Genomic DNA, 17,964 nt, shown 5'->3' with positions numbered 1-17,964 from the left:
TTGAGAAAAAAAAAAAAGGAAAAGGGAAGCAACTTGGGTGAGGAGTCCTTGATTAAGGCCAAATATGAAGAATTAGTTTTGAGTTCAAATCTCTTCCTTCCTTCCTGCTTCTCAAGTTTCACCCTTTTCTATTGATTTTTTTTTTTTTAAAAAGCAACTTGAATTTAAACATTTGATAATGAGGCATAGATTTCGACCCCATTTGAGGTTGCGATACTTTTAGTTAAAAAAGCATTTTTATGTGATAAAAGTACTATTAAGGCATTTTGTAAACATTATCCCATAAAATTAGGAGTAGGGCTTTGGTGTTAAAAGCACTTTTAGCAACATATCAAAATTTGGTACTTTTAGAGTAGCTTTTGTGATTTAAAAAATAAAATATTAAATTTAATCATTTTATCCTATATTATGAACTAAATAAAGAGATAAATACATTTAAATTTTTTTTAAATACACATTATTTAATACAATAAGTATTTATTGAACTATATTTCAAACAATATATTTAAAAACACTTAAAAAATCTAAGGGGAAAAATCTAACAAAATCTACAAAGAACATTTGATCATTAAGCAACTAAGGGAAAAAATCTACAAAAAAAAGGAAATATACTAAAGGAAGTAGAAGACAATAACAAAAAAGATTCTTATCAAATTTAAATATCTTGGAGAGGCTAGCTATCAATATTTTGACTATTTGCTTCTAGCTCCACTTGTTTTTTTGTCAATTATTCACGCGTTCAACTATGACGTTCTCTAGTATTGTGGACTGCCAGAACACCAATCTGGAAAGAAGAGGTTGCAGGTTGTAGAGTTGGTGGTGGGCGCGAGACGAGTTTTGGTCCTCGTTCCCATACCGATCTTATTTTGCTAAATGGATTTATATGGATCATGTGAATAATTCATGCAAATCCATCAATTCAATTGGGTTGAAATCGTTATCGATCTACACTGATTAGCCTTCATACAAATCCATTTAAACTTGCTTTGTATGGACTCCATTTTGCCACCTCTATTATGCAGGATGAGTTGGAAGTCATGACCCGCAATTGTGATGTAGAAAATGTACGATGACTTTTTAAGTTTTTTAAGCAAGTCATGCAATCATTAGTTGTTAAAATCGGCCAGGAAGGAATTCGGCGAAGAAGGTGGATTAACGGATCACTGGTTCAATCTGTAAGTGAGTGGTTGAATCAATGGATCACTAAATATATTTAAATATTATATTTCATAATTTTTGATATAAGATATATAATATAAATTGTAATAAACAATGTCATAGCAAATGCTCATTTAATTTAATTTGCTATAGAATAATTAATTCATATAAGAATCAATAAAACATAAATTTATTTAGTAATCCACTAAACTTCAAGTGTAAAATTTTATCAGTATTTAGTGTAATTATTTAGCTTATTTACGAATTTTAAGTGCAAAAAATTATTAAAAATAATATTTGTCTTTAAAATGAATTACTATGTAATATGTTATTTTTGAAATCTATATTATAACTTATAGAGTTTGGAGGGTCACAAGTTTTTATTAAAAGATTTCAAATAAATTTGTTTTAGAGATATTAAAAAAGATAGAATTCACAAAACGTTTATATACTATAAGAAAGCTATTCTATTAATATATGGCAAAGTGGCTTAGTGGTAAGTATACGAAAATAAGATATTTTCTAATAGAAATGAATCCCGCTCCTTGGTCTATATGCGTACGAAAAGCATGCCACATGAAGAAAACAGGAAAGAGTTAATTATATGTGGAATTACAAAAGATACAAATAGAAAGCTCTAATAAAAATAGAAGAAAAGCCAAATTGATTATTTTGTGATTAACTTTGTGTACATGCCGTAGTTCTTTTGAATTTTCTTTTCCATTCTAGTCAAAGAAAAATAATAAAAAAGAAATTTTACATAGCTAATAAGTTGACTCTATATGATAGTATATGATATCTCACCTTACTTTTATGAGATGCAAAGGCTGCTTTTTCCACAAGAACTTTCAAAATGTTTGAAGTACCTAAGAATCTTACAAGTCCCGGTCCGATGTGACAGAACCTTACAAGTCAAAGAAATCAAGCAAACGAAAGCGGAAAAAATATTAATAAAGATTAATAAGACGCCCATATGTTGTACGAATCAGACGTACCTGAAGTAATAAAGGTAAGAGTAAAATAAAGGAAACAATTTGCCCACATGCCTCAATTGAAGAAAAATCTTTCCTCTTCATTTTTTGTTTTAAGTACATAGCAATCATCCCACAAGGTTATCAATTATGGCATAGCTTTTAGTATAATTGTAGGGCAAACTCCAATTTACTCCCCAAGGGGGATTATGTATATGTTTTGAAAAATATAAGGGGGTTATATGGTAGAACATAAAAATCATACGGGGTTAGTATGTCATGTATTTATAAGGGTAATTTTGACATTTTCAAAAGTTTCGTTACGAATGACTATTTCCGTTATTTTGACACTTTAATCCAAATCATGAGAGGGTTATGTATAGCATTTGAAATTATAAGGGGATTATGTAAAAAATACTAAATCACAGGGGATAAAATATAATTTGCCCATAGTTGTATTTGACTACTAGTGGACAAAGTTGTCGAACAACTATGACCAAAGAAAGAGCTAGACAATAACTATTGTCATATCATATAGTTATACTCATTAACAAGAAAAATAGGATTCTATCTTTTATATGACAATTAGAATTTTCCTATCAAATTCTAAGTACATAAAAAAGTCACGAGAAGCAAGATAAAATGGTATGAAAAAGACTATCAAAATTTTAAATAAACCACATGATCTACCCAAAAATTTCCCTATCTACGAAACCTTTCTCACATACAAAGAATTAAGCTCCTCTCCATTAACTGAAAAGGATTTTAATGTATATAAAAAAATTAAAAGTAAATTGATTAATTTTACCATTAGATCAAACTTTAAAACCGTTATCGTAATTTTGAACTATTTTCTGCACTCATTCTCATACAACAAAAAACATGCTCATGAATGTGAGCACTCATTCTTTTTAGTTACCAAGAGATTATTCCTTTCTATGTAATGTTTAGAAAACATTTTTAATCTTAAACTCACTTTCAATCTGTTTTGTAAAACCTGACTTTGTAACAAGAAGATTCTGACAGCCTCCAGTCCATATACGGTGCACCTAATTATAACCAAAAAAAATTCTGATAGCCCTGACCATCTAGAATTGGACTTGGACTTTTCTATTCAATGTTCAACTGTCTGGAGTTAAGTTTCAATTGAATCCCAGATTTATTGGATTTTCTACGGTAAAAGAGATTGAAAAACTAGTATAAAAAGAGAACACCATCACAGCCAAATGCGTGCTCATATACCACATGGCTTTGATAAATCTTGATCTTTCATTTTTCTCAATTTTTTCCTTGCTCATATTCCTTCTATCCCTTCTCAAATGGTTCTATGCCGCTTCTAAACCCCAGAAAAAGTTACCACCATCTCCACCAAAGCTCCCAATTATTGGCAATCTTCACCAGCTTGGCCAGTTTCCACATCGCTCCCTCCAATCACTGTCAAGAAAATATGGTCCACTCATGCTGCTTGAACTGGGAAGCAAGCCAATGCTGGTTGTCTCTTCCTCTAATGCAGCTTGCCAGATCTTGAAAACCCATGATTTATCCTTTGCAAGCAGGCCTAAATCGAGCATCCCAGATAAACTCTTTTACGGAAGCAAAGACATAGCTTTTGCGCCATATGGTGAGTATTGGAGACAACTAAAAAGCATTTCTATGCTTCATCTTTTGAGTAACAAAAGGATTCAGTCTTTTCAACATGTCAGAGAAGAAGAGACGTCACTCATGATCGAGAAGATCAGCCGAATGTGTTCTTCCTCAGCTGTAAACTTAAGTGACATGTTTTTAATTCTCACAAATGATATAATCTGTAGGGTTGCCTTGGGGAGGAAGTATAGTGAGGAAGAAAATGGGAGGAAAAGTATGGAGAATTTGAAGGTGTTTGGTGAGTTACTGGGTATTTTTGATGTAGGAAACTATATTCCTTCGCTTGCATGGGTTAATCGCTTCAATGGCTTGGATTCTAAAGTGAAGAAAACGGTTAAACAGATTGATGGATTTCTGGAGGGTGTGATAGAAGAGCACATGAATAAGAGGAAAGGAAAGGCTGAAAGCGACTCTACTACTGAGGAAAGATGCCAAGACTTTGTAGATATCTTGATTGAGATTAACGAGGAAAAGACTATGGGCTTTGCTCTTGAGCGAGATGCCATGAAAGCTATCATCCTGGTAAATTTCTCTCTACATCTCTTTGCATTGGTAATAAATCTTTGGGACTGAGGCAAGTATGGTTGATTTTGGTGTGGTTGCATACGGTCATTTTATTCTTATTTTTTAAATTTGGTATATACTTATATCAGTAAATTAGAGTACGCAAGTGATATTTATATAAGTTATATTAGCATAAATCAAATTATGTAAGAAATCAATAGTCGTACAACATATAAATCACAACCGAACTTGCATCAAATTCTAAATTTTTTACCAGTTTTAACCACTCAAACATATAAATATTCAGGTTTGTTGAGTTAAGCCTTATGAAGCCTGGATTGATGAGTGAATGGAGTAATAATTGGGTTTTGTCAATCGAGATTTGACAAACCTAAACTCAACCCATTTAAATATTCATATATACGTTAGAACTATAAAAGCTCACAAACCTTAGGCTCTTTATTGGACTATGAGCCAGCCCAAGCTAGCTTATATTTATTGATTTTAAAATCATTCCATTGATAAAGTTTGATTACTACATGGTTTTGAATAAAGTTGGATTGGTACACAATAGAAATAAAGGCTTATTGCCATTGTATAATCGAAACATGTTCTAATGCAACACTTTCTTTGATTCCATTATTTAGGATGTCTTTGGTGCTGGATCTGATACAACACATTCAGTTATGGATTGGGGAATGTCAGAACTTCTAAAGAACCCCAAAGTCTTGCATAAATTGCAGGCTGAGGTAAGAGATGTGACTCAAGGAAAACCAGAAATAACTCGAGCTGATATGGAGAAAATGCGGTACTTAAAAGCAGTGATTAAAGAAACTATGCGACTTCATACTCCAGTTCCATTACTGGGTCCTAAAGAATCGAATCAAGACGTCAAAATAATGGGGTATGATGTACCAAAGAACACGCAGGTACTTGTGAATGCTTGGGCAATTGCAAGAGATCCATTGTTGTGGGAGAACCCTGAAGAATTTCGACCTGAGAGGTTTTTGGGTTCGAGTGTAGATTTTCATGGTTTGAACTTTGAGTTAATTCCGTTTGGTGCCGGACGAAGAGTTTGCCCGGGTATTAACTTCGCCATGTCAGTAACTGAACTTGCATTGGCAAAACTGGTCAACAAATTTAACTTTACATCACCCGATGGAATCAATCCAAACGAGTTGGACATGACCGAATCATTTGGTATCACAGTCCACAGAAAATTTCCTCTGCATGCCATTGCCACACCATATTCTTGCTAATGTCTTTGTTTATGATGTTTCAGCTTTACTTGTTTTGTTTCATTGCTAGTGACTATAGTGATGGGTTATTGTATACTATGCCTTAAGGATACCGAATAAGGGGTGCGTTTGGCATTATCTTATTTGCACGATGTAACTATAGTTAATAATGCTAGTTAAGTTATACACAATTCACACCGACAATGTTGAAATTTCGTTGTGGCTTAGTCCCTCTTTTTGGTGTGCTTATCTTGGGCTTTTTTTTTTGAATGTCGGCCCAAATTTTATTAGAAACAAACCAAATACGAGGGGGACATCAACCTTACCTCATATAGTACATGATAAAATGACTAATTAAGAACATTGACAAGCAATTTTATATCTACGAAAAGACCGAAAAACTAACTTGTCCAATCTATACTCTCCCCTCGCCATCATCAATAAGTCAGCTACTCGTTCAGACAAACAAATCTCGGTTTCTAAAATAGAACAACCTTCATTCAACAACAAATCTGCCACCTTATTAGCCTCCCTATAACAATGTTGGAGTTGGAAACCACCCCTAGGCAACTCAAAAACCTGCGCCACCTCACTACAAATAGACCACGAGCACCGATAATAATCCTTTAGAATCCGTACTAATACTAATAAGTGTATATTTTACGTATTTTTTAGTGTATTTTATTAGTTAGTTTTGGTGTGTTTTAATTAGTTTTATAACTAATTAACTAAGTTTCTAGTGAAAATATGTATTTTATGGTTTAAGTGATAAAAATTGCATTTCTATGGATTTTTATGGTAAAAACTTCATGTTTTTGTAGTTTAATGATTCAATCATTAAATGGAGTGATTTGAGAAGATATTTGAATAATTGATGATGGTTTAAAGTGATAAAAAGAGAATATGAAATGCAAGAGAAGAAATACAATCAAGAATAAAAGGAAGCAAGTTTCACAGCTTTGACACATTGTGGTATTTCGGCTATATCTTGAGATACAAGTATTGGATTGAGGTGATTCTTGAATCATTTTGAAACTAATGATAGATATACATTTGATATGAAGGCATCGAAATCCATTTCAGTTGTTTTCATAGTCAAAAAGTCGAAATAAAGAAGTGCAACTCTGCTGTCGAAAGCTGAAACAGAGCCCTGACCAGTCGAGGGTAATTTGGTCATTATTTGTCCAAAGAGCTCCAAATTGGATGATTCTTGATGCATTGGAAATATAACTCAAAGAGCTACAACTTTCATGTTTTACAGAAGAGCTAGTTCAGCTCTATCATCAGGAAATTATTAGTTAAAGTTAGACAAAAAACAAAGTAAGTAAATCCGAGTTAGAATCTGTGCTAAACCCGACCTTGGATAAACTTCTGTAATCAGACGCTACATTTGAGGGAAGGATCCGAGCTCAGATCCCTATGTTGTAGGCCTCGGGTCCTAATGTGCAGTGAAGATAAAAATGAAAAAAAATGAGATCTGAGGGGAATTTTGAGCGATCCGACCTCGGATCCCTAATTGCGGCTCTACAACTTGTGTTCTATTCACACAAGTTTTTTGACCAATTTATCTGCAAGAAATCCGGCTAGAACTGAGCAAGTAAGTATAGAGAATTCAAGAAGCATCTTTTGGTGATTCCTAGAAACAATTTACATCAACCTCAACAACTCACCTTGAGCTTGAATTCCTTTATAAATAGAGACCTTGGAGAACATTTTCTCAACTTTTGGAAGGCTAGAGAAACTCACAAAAAATGTAGACTTTCACTAGAGTTTCCTTAGTTCATTAATTAGGGTAGTATAGTATAGTTAGTGTAGGTTATCCTTCTTGTATTTGTAGTTAGATTTGAATGAAGATTGAGGAGCAAAGATGGAAAGTTTGAATCTCATGTGACAAAGGTGACATCTCTCCTATCACTTTCTCTTTTGTATTTAAGTTCATGTTCAGCTATAATACAAGTTTGGGATCTTATTTTCATGTTTTGCTAAAGTTTATGCCTAGAGTATGGATGAACTTTCTATATCTTGTTAGTGATGTTTACTTGGTTATTTGATGATATTATTTTGAGCAAGTTATTTATCACTTTTGCTTATCTAATCATGATTAATTGGCCTTTAATTGTGATAATCTTAAGGTGTTAAGTTTACAATAAAAATTGGAATTTAACGCTAGTTCAAGGAAATGATAAACTTAGGGAGTACACTCACGAGAGTAGAAGTGCACCTATGTGGTTTTAGTGACTTGTTTCATGTAATTTCATAGAAGAAATGAGCTTGTAGTTAATTTCATAACCATGAGAGTAGGTATCGTTTAGTTATAAGTATAGTTGATTCACTACGAGAATAAGTTTCACATACATTAGGAAATTACGTTATAACTAGCCAAGATAATAGCATTCACTTAACCGGTAATCATATTTGCAAGAGTAGTAAGGAGTTCCATATCTCTAGGAATTTTCTAGTGTTATTTTTATTACTTTTATATTTATGGTAGTCTAAATAATAAAGAAGTTTGAAAATCACTGGTAATTAAAAATCTTCCCTGTGGAATCAACCCTTAATACCCTATACTCGTTCACCATTTGTATACTTGCGAAAAATCGCGTGTGGGGTATCTAGGATTTATAAATGTAAAACTTGATTGTGGATGAGCTAATTGTATATGTATACCCCGTGCACATCAAATACCATTGAATCTGATTCAACAATAACCTGCATAAATCCTCTTTGAACACATAATTTCATCCCTAATAATAAAGCTTTAGCTTCCGCCTATATACTAGTACCCTTACCGAAGAAAGAGAAGAAGGCAAAATGTAAGCGCCCCATTGAATCCTGGAGTATCTCCCCTCCACCACACATGGCTGGATTTCCTTTCGAACATCCGTCAATATTGAGTTTCAACACCCCTCCCTCTGCAGGGATTGCCAAAAAAAATTCCTGATGTTAAATGATCCAATCGTTTCTCAACTAGTTCCAAAAAACGATGCCAAGGCATAATATTGTGAAATTCCCTGACCTTAATCCAATACGTAGACCTCAAATCACTAACAATTGCTCGACACACCGAATGAAAATCCATAAGAACTCCTTGCTAGAAAGCTATATTCCTTGCCTTCCGTAAATTCAAGCAGATAAAAATAGGCAAAAGACGAAAGATAAATTTTTATCTTTCGGACTTGGCTGGTTTATACCACCAATTAGCCAAGACCACATGCAAATGATCTCTAGCATAACGAATTCCACAAGGTGATCCAAAAAACTTCCACACGGCCATTACCAGCTCCCTTACAAAAACAAATGTTTTACCGTTTCAGCTTGAGAGTCCACGCAGCAAAAACATTTGGACGGCATATGAAATTGAAACTTCATCAGTACATCATCCAAAGGCAACCTACCCCTGATCAATTGCAACATAAAAAATGAAATTTTCAATGGCACCTGTGTATGCCAACATTGTTTAGACATGAATGAAGAATACATAGCATCCCGTATCTCCAGGAAAGCAAAGAATAAAGAGAACCTGCCCGATGTATATACAACCCAAGTCATGGCATCTGGAACATCCCTAGAAGGAACAGCCATACCCGCAATTTCTTGAACAACCTCCACTAGCAGCAGTTGACCCAACAAGATTATATTCCACTCACCATTATCAATAACATCTTTGAAAGACATATTTCCTTGCACCTTTAGGAGATCATATATTTACCGTTCTTATATAGTGATATAAATTCACCTATTTACCGTTCTTATATAGTGATATAAATTTACCATTCTTATAGTAATGCATTGATCCAAGTTATCATTGGCGTCAGCCTAGTGATTAGGAGAAGGCTCATTGAATTCTCTTCGCTATCAGATTCAAGATTAAATTTTGTACGCAACAATTGAGATTGAAAGGGCATGGGAAGGAGTAGGAAGGTATTTAAAAAAAATATTCATCCAAGTTAACTTTATGACTTATTCAACATTGGTACCGAGAAAGTTAACAGAGTAAGGTTGATCTTTAGAACATTTAATTGAAAAACATGCATATTTCACATCAGAGTTACTTCTATTGTATTTTATTTCAAGACAAATGACATACAAACACCATGATCATTCCATTGTCACTACAAGAATTTTGGTCATCAATGACAACTACTTTTCGTCACAAAAAAGCAAAAAGTCGTCACTGATGACTTTTATTGACAACATTTCGGTTGTCACAGAGTCGTCACTGAATCTCCGTCGGTAAAAGTATACAGTGACGACTTTAAAGTCGTCAGTGAATAAAAACTTTTTTATGACAAGATATGTTGTCAATAAAAGCTACAAATTTAGTGACGACATGCTTTCTTGTCAATGATGCATGAAGCAACATAGTCAGTGTATATATTAATTAGTGACAATTTTGTTGTCAATAAACCCCTTATCAACTGTGACAACAACTTCTTATCAATGAATAGTTTTGATTCAGTGACAACAACAATTGTCAATAAAGACAGCCTGCTTGAGAAATGCTACTCATTTACAACACCTTGCAATGTGTAGTTTGATGATTTTCCTACTACAATAATATCTAAAAAATGAAAACATCAGCAATGTTTAATAAATAACAAACGTAGACACCCGTTACAATAGGAAATGCCATAATAACATATTAAATATTCAAATGTCATAAATAAGTGCAACATCACACTACAAATAGTTTGATAAGTTTCAATAGAGCAAATTTTGCCATATAAGTCAAGGCTACACTAAAAAACAATTCCAAGTCCCAAAACATTTTCCGTGCTACCGAAACATTTTCTAAACTTAAGATAGCACTATAACCATAGTTTTTGAGTCGACACGTAAGCCGTACTGCTAATCTTCCAAACCTCTAAAATGAGCAATATATCTGCAATAAAATAGTAAAGTTATTAGTAGATGATAGAAAAATTAAAACAAGGAAAATTAGTTAAGGAGTCACCAAAAAATAAAGTGAATCATTTGTTTTAAGTCTCATCTAGATAGTGGCTATACAAAGAGTAGAAAAAGAGACATTATATGGGTAGTTCGGAAACAGAGTCTACTAGAGGATGGAAGTTTAATAACATTCATTAAGAGCCAAGGATTATATGGGCAGAATTGTTCCACTTCTTTATTTTAATATTAAGATGTCAAAGGACAGCAACAAACGATTCCACATTTATGAGAAACAACTTTGCAAACTTCACTGTGTTTTAGACCAAAAGTAGTCTTTGAAGCTTTGAATGTCATAGGATTTCATATATCTAAAAATATGTAACTATACATAAGGTCTAATAAACAAGAAAAAGCAGCCTTATCACCTACCAAGCACTTTTGAAGGATACTAATTTGTCCATTACTTGAGACATGAATCCAACTACTGCCTACAAGAATAGTGAAATCAGCATATACAGCAACAAGATAAAAAGCAAGTCCAAGCACCGTACACATGATTGCAAGTTGGCTAATTGAAGAGACAAATTGGATATCCTAATAGCTGGAAGCTATAAGAGCTACACCTAGAGCCAAAAAGTCAAACTTTATCCGAGTCCATGTTAATAGTAACCTGTGGACTTATTGCCAGAATAATTACTTTTAAGACTCCAACAGTGGCAGGGGGAGAGAAAGTGCTACTACAAGAAGCAGAAACATATTCAAAACTATCATCTTTTAACTAAAGTGAGTTAGCAACTAGTGTTCATTAAGCACATTTGTCAATATCATAATTATGTAGACACAATACTTTGGTTAGGATACACAGGAATGTCAAAGCCATTATTTACAAGTGACAAATCACATACAACAAATTGTAGTGACCAAACTTGTAATTCATTGTTTGAAAACCACAAATTGATTACCAAAAAACATGAAACAGTAATCATTTTCAAGATTTTTGAGACTTTAGGCAGGCAAAAGCAAGCCCTGAGTCTTAAATACGTTTGGAATTTTTTTAATCTAGTTTTTCATTTTCTTGCCTGTACTCTGCTACCAATGGAACGCATTGCAAATTCCAGTAGTTCAAAGAAGTAGTACAACATACATGACTAATTTGTGCTGTGACATCTGCCAAAGATTGTCTTCATGACACGATTTTGTGCATTGACAGAATGATTTAGACTCATGCAGGACATATTTGCTTCATTTCGAATGTCTTTCCCTTGTTTTTCTGTCTTTAGTTTAGATAGAATCAGGATATCAACTAGCTTCACACTCAATTTTGTATCGCAAGTGGAGATTCTTCACCAAGATTCTACTCATTCTAAAGCACTTACCAAAAGATACTTCATATGAATTAAATATACATCATCAAAGCAGCCATTCAATCGAATTACTTGCCTCATGGGAAGTTTCTACTTCAATTTTAGCAGAGTCAATAGCACTTCAGAATGGATATTGCTTCAGAAAAATTAACACAGTAGAAGCAGAAAATGCAATAAACTTTAGAGATTCTTATGCAACCCAGCAAGTATTAACCATAAAACAGATAGAAGGCATTCATTCAAATTACTTGCTGCATGGGAAGTTTCTCCTTCAATTTTAATAGAGTCAATAGCACTTCAGAACAGAAATTGCTTCAGAAAAATTTGCACAGTAGAAGCAGGAAATGCAATAAATTTCAGAGGTTTTTACGCAACTCAACAAGTATTAACTGCACAACAGATAGAAATGAGACGTAATGTCAAAGTACTTACCACTTTCAACTCCATCAATCCATCAAATGGCTGATAAGTTGCTATTCCACTAATACTCATGTCCTGTCCCAATATTGATTCCTTGGCATTCTCTGCTAGCCATTCTTGAACCAAATCTAGTGACAACTGGTCCAATAAACAAAAAAAAATCTTACAAGTAATTACACTCCATCCTTAAACTTAAAATCAGCATATAAACAAAAGCGAACATTTAAGTGCAACTATATATTGTTATTAATGAAAAATTCTGATTCAATGATAACTCTTTATCACCATGAAAATTGAAAATTTTCCTACAACAATTATATCTATAAATGGAAAAAAATGACAATGATTTATAATTAGCAAATGAATGCATCCATTGCATTACGAAATGTCAAAATATCATATAAGCATTCAAATATCATAATGAAGTTCAACAACACCCTATAGCCAAGGTTGCCAAATTTGTCAAATCTGGGACAACTTTTAAGAAGAAAGCCAAGAAGATCCGGACCAAAGTTACCTTCCATCGTCCTAAGACATTGAAAAAGGACGGGAACCCGAAGTACCCACGCATCAGTGCTCCTCCTAGGAATAAGTTGGACCATTATCAGATTCTCAAATATCCTTTGACTACTGAATCTGCCATGAAAAAGATTGAAGATAACAATACCATGGTATTCATAGTTGACATCCGTGCTGATAAGAAGAAAATCAAAGATGCAGTGAAGAAGATGTACGACATACAGATCAAGAAAGTGAACACTATGATCAGGTCTGATGGAACAAAGAAAGCATATGTTCGGTTGACTCCAGACTACGATGCTTTGGATGTGGCAAACAAGATTGGAATAATATAAACGAATTTAGTCATTGTTTTGTTCCGATAAAAGATACTGTCTTTTAAGTGTGACAATTTGCTAGGCTGTTTTGTCGTGAAAAAAAAATACCAAATTTCAACACAAGGGGGAATTTTTAACATCAGACAAAATTTCACTAAACCTTGCCATTTCCCAATTTCACTATATCTCTTGTAGTTCGGTTGCTTAGCTAAAATTTGCAATCCAATAAGAACCTCAATAATTAAAGCTGGACATTCAAAATCAGCCCCAAGGAAAATCAAAATCAGGCCCAAACTAATGCACCAAATTAGCTCAAGAAATAAGTACTACTATTAAACTTCAGCCTCAAAGGAATAATATAACAAGTTGATAAGGCAACAAGCACTACTATAACAAGTACTGATATAAGTACTGCTATGAACAATATAACCAGTTGATAAGACAATAAGCACAACACTAAAGGAAAAGCAACTTCAGTTCACTTGCTTAGCTAAAACATTCAAATAAACTAAACTAAACTAAACCAAAACAATCCAAACTAATGCACCACAGAGGATACAAGGTGTCAAGTATCATAACCAAAGTAACGTTGATCATGATATAAGGTGTCAAGTAGGAGCAATGTGTACCAACATAACTAGAATGTTTCTTTGCCATTTAAAAGCAAAAAACAACTTTCTTGTTCTAGATCTCTGAAATTACTTTTGCTGTTTGTCATGGTGTATTAATTCCATAGAAAACCAGCACCCCTTAATATTGTATTCCAATCAAACTAGTAAGTTAGGCAAGTGGCGGGACATTGCAAAACATTCACAATGAAATTTACTTCAAGAATGGCACCAAAAATGGGAACCATTCGTGTGAAAAGAAAAGGTATTACCTCAAGGAATGCCTTCAAAACCCACATAAAAGTTAGTATTATTACTCCGTTAACAGAAAATCCAACCTACATCCAGCAAAAAGTTTGTGATTATATAGTATAAAATAATGCTATATGGAGAACAAACTACCATGTAAGACATGAAACTACCATGTAAGACATGAAACTTAAATTCCAGGAAAGCAAGCAAAACAGATTTTACAAAGTACTTATTCTTACTCGAACTAGAAAACTACCATAAAGATCACCGTTGTGCAAGTTGATTGAGAATTACTTATATCACAAATAATATAGCAGTATCCTCTTGCACTAAGCTCTAGCACTCAAGCATCATCCTCTCTAGTCTAATTACTGAGTACGTAGTATAGCCTTTTAAAATGTTATGGAATTGTGAATCAAATTCTTCCAACTCCTGAAGAAACACCCACTACCAACTGCAAATGCCAACTTATAGCTCTAGTTCATAATTTGGCATGTGATTTGCAATTTGGCCGCAGGTTTACCATTCAAAATTGCACCTTTCCTCATTTAGTCGGAAACTTATCTCAACGCCATATCTACATGTGAAAGAAGATCTAGAACAGATACCATAGAAAACGAGAAAACAAGTGATTGCTATGCTTATTACAAGCATTTCACCAAGACAACACCAAAAAGATACATAAATCACTGCCAATTACATGATTCAATTTTTTTATCAACAGTTGCAAATACAGAATATGAGCACAAAAGCAAAATAAAAGGTACATTGTTAATTTACTCCAAAAATAAAACGTCAATTTTCCTTATCTGAAACACTAACAAAAACTAACATGGTAGAACAAACTAAAATCAAGAAACCAGAAATGCGACAAGAATGCCAACAAAAATCATCTGAACAGCCCAGGAGGAAATAAACATCACCAACCTCTGAGCATTCCTATTCCTCACATAGACAATAACATGAGTAACAAAAGCCAGCAACAATCCCACCACAGTGTACAAGAACCCAACCGCGAACCCTTTAGCTCCCAATTGCATCCCGGACCCCCTGATAAAAGAAAACCAACTTCCCAGGGTCATTCCTATCAACCAAAAACATGGGTATTTTCCTAATTATGTTATGCATTGAACCGGAGACACTGAAAAAGTAGACAAAAATCTCTCCGGTCATCCAAATACTCTTATTGTGCAAAAGGGTGTTCCCATAAATCACTTTTTTCACCAAGAATGGAGCCGAAATCAGAATAACAGCAATGAGAAACATCAATTGCTTCTTAGAAATCAAAGAGGGGCGATCAATTGGCCCAATGCTCAGCTTCGTTTTGGCCTTGACAAATTCAGCCATGGATTCGGCGAGCCTCGAGAAATCTGATGCATTTATCTGGACGGAGTCTTTCTTGACATCGGTGTGGGGCAGAGAATTTACTCCGAAAAGGGCGAAAAAGGACTGGAATTCTTGAAATTCGATGTCGAAGAAGAAGAGTTTTGAGTGAGAAGTTGGAGGGTTGTTGGCTAAAAAGGATTTAGAGACGAGGGAGAACTCGGATTTGAGAGAAGGGAGGGAGAGTTCGGGTTTGGAGTGGAGTTGTTGGGCGTCGAAGAAGACGAGGAAAGCACAGGGACGATGAGTTGGAATGGATAGAATCCGTTTGAGGGAATCAGTGAGATGGATAACGCCGCCTTTGGGGGACTGGGATTGGAGGGATTCGAGCTGCAAGAGCAAATCCGAACTGGGGTCTTGAGAATTGGTGGAGATCGGGAGGAGGGTGATGAGGAAGAGGATGATGAAGATTGGGGCTTTTGTGAAGGCCATTTTGCAACCTACTATAAGTTAATGTCCGTCTAAATTCTTTTTTGGGCGAAAAGGAAAAAAATTGGTGGTAAAAAAATGGTGGGAAAACGAAAACTTTTCCTGATGAATTGACGTGGGCAAAAGTAGAAAAATATGTTTAAAGTAGCATTGCCTTTTGAAGGATATTTGCCTGACGAATTGCCTTTTAATGCTATAGTATTATTCTTTATTTTTTAGCAAAAAATAAAAATTTTCATCAACATAGGTGGCAAAATTTGTTAATTTCATATAATTGAAAATGTACTTAATATATGATTATTGTATTATTTCTTATGCAAATATAACATTTAATTATTTAAATTTGATTTTATTTTTACAATTTATAAAATTTTTATCACTTATATAATATTTTTAAAACCCTAATACATCTAAATTTGATTTTATTTTTCAAATTTATAAGATTTTTATTTAAAAAAATGGGATACGGATAAGATATCCGGTTGGTTCGATTTGCATAGGTGCATATGAGAATATCCGAATACTCTTTAAACCCGCATGCGGGTTTAAGGAGATTATGGCAACTCTCTGACACACTAGTTACCCATCCAACTTGTGTGTAACTAAAATATATTTAAATAATATATTTCATATTTTTGTTATTTAGAGTTTAACAAAACATTAATATTGGGTAGATTTGAGGGATATGCATAATTTTGCATATTTGTAGGAATATTAGAAAATGGAAAATTTGGGTAAATTCCCAAATTTTGGAGGTAAGGTGCAATCCAAGAACTAAAACAGTCATTTATAAAACCTTAACAGTAATAAGGTGCAAACCAAAACTGCAATCCAAGAGTAATATCATTACAAATTTCATAACCATACATTAAATAAATAGAAATGCAATCCAATACTATCCAAAACACAAAATGTCTTGGGTATAATAGTAATTTTGCATTATATGATGTCAGCAATTGGGTCCCAAGTTCTGCCAGGGGAGGTCAGTGTAATTGTGGAAACCTCAGGGGAGGTCAGTGAAATTGTCAGAAACTTCAGGGGAGGTTTCTGAAATTATCCCTTTTTAATATTGTCAATTGCTAGTTTTTAATAGTTTTGTGAAAATATTGATAATGGTTGAGAAAATTTTTTTACATTACTGCAAGTAATAAATGTGCTTTTGTTCTTTTTCAAACATTTATTTTAATGTTTAATTTTGTTTAAAACTATTGTACTAGTATAGATTTGCAAGACAAAACTTAAGTTCTCAATAGTTAAAAAATTCATTACAGAGAAAACACAAAGTAGTAGTTGCAAAATGTGTATAAATTACAGATATTTTAATGTGTATAAATTACAGTTTATTTTAATGTTTAATTTTGTTTGAAACTATTTTACTAGTATAGATTTGCAAGACATAGATTTATGGGTAATTTCTTTCTTTTTTTTGCTTTCACATATTTAATTTATGTTAAATACAAAACCTACCAGTTTCCCTTTCATAAAAATATTAGTGCAACACTTTTTGAATTTTACTTACAAACATTTATGTATTTAACATAAATTAAATGATTCAGAGTGAAATGCCCATAAAGAGCAGAATATTTGTTCATGTAATGGAGGAAACCCACAAAGAGTTGGTACTTTATGGGTCATTTCTTTTTAAAAAAAATTTAATTTATGTTGAAAAGATAACCTGCCAGTTTTCGTTTTGTAAGAAATCAGTGTAACACTTTTTGAATTTTACTTACAAACATTTATAAATTTAACATAAATTATATGTTTGAAAGTAAAATACCCATAAAAAGTTGGTACTTTGAATAGATAATGCTCATTTGCCCATAAACTACACTCTCTGAAGGCTATTTTGTTAATTACTTTGTAGTACTTTGTTATTCCTTTGCTAATACTACTTGGCATGTAGTACAAAAGATAAATCTGGCATAAATTTCTTATTCCATTGATAAAAAGACCTGCCTGCCTTATAACTATTGTAATGAAAGATATATCTTTAGAGTTTATAACAAATTATTACTTAAGTTTGAGAAAATTATAAAATATTTATGCATAGTTTATCAAGATACCATTCGCAATTTCCTAATAAAAAAATAGGGGCTAAATTGTAAAAGTTAGGGTGCCATAATAGAAATAATAAAATTGGTGTATTACATATGGGGGTTAAATTGTAAAAGTTAGAGTGCCATAATAGAATTAATGAAATTGGTGAATTACATATGGGGCTAAATTACAAAAGTTAGGGAGTAATAATAGAATTAAAGAAATCGGTG

At 33.3% G+C, this 17,964-nt stretch overlaps 2 protein-coding genes and 1 pseudogene across 2 annotated transcripts; 2 read left to right on the top strand and 1 right to left on the bottom strand.

Annotated features, from left to right (window-relative positions):
- The first annotated feature begins 3,374 nt into the window (after positions 1–3,374).
- Positions 3,375–5,706, top strand: LOC113766269 (cytochrome P450 71A2-like). The gene is made up of 2 exons (XM_027310478.1): positions 3,375–4,295; positions 4,925–5,706. Exons 1-2 carry the CDS (start codon positions 3,375–3,377, stop codon positions 5,534–5,536), a joined length of 1,533 nt encoding a protein of 510 aa, XP_027166279.1. The 3' UTR covers positions 5,537–5,706.
- Positions 5,707–12,175: 6,469 nt separating this feature from the next.
- LOC113766268 (60S ribosomal protein L23A-like) lies at positions 12,176–13,043 on the top strand. Its single transcript, XM_027310477.1, has 2 exons — positions 12,176–12,182; positions 12,634–13,043. Exons 1-2 carry the CDS (start codon positions 12,176–12,178, stop codon positions 13,041–13,043), a joined length of 417 nt encoding a protein of 138 aa, XP_027166278.1.
- A 1,693-nt stretch (positions 13,044–14,736) lies between these two features.
- On the bottom strand, positions 14,737–15,700 carry LOC113766267 (annotated as a pseudogene).
- Positions 15,701–17,964: the final 2,264 nt, after the last annotated feature.

The sequence above is a fragment of the Coffea eugenioides genome, chromosome 3 (assembly GCF_003713205.1).
Source record: "Coffea eugenioides isolate CCC68of chromosome 3, Ceug_1.0, whole genome shotgun sequence".
NCBI classification, from domain to species: Eukaryota; Viridiplantae; Streptophyta; class Magnoliopsida; order Gentianales; family Rubiaceae; genus Coffea; species Coffea eugenioides.
This window is presented reverse-complemented; position numbering and strand designations above follow the sequence as displayed.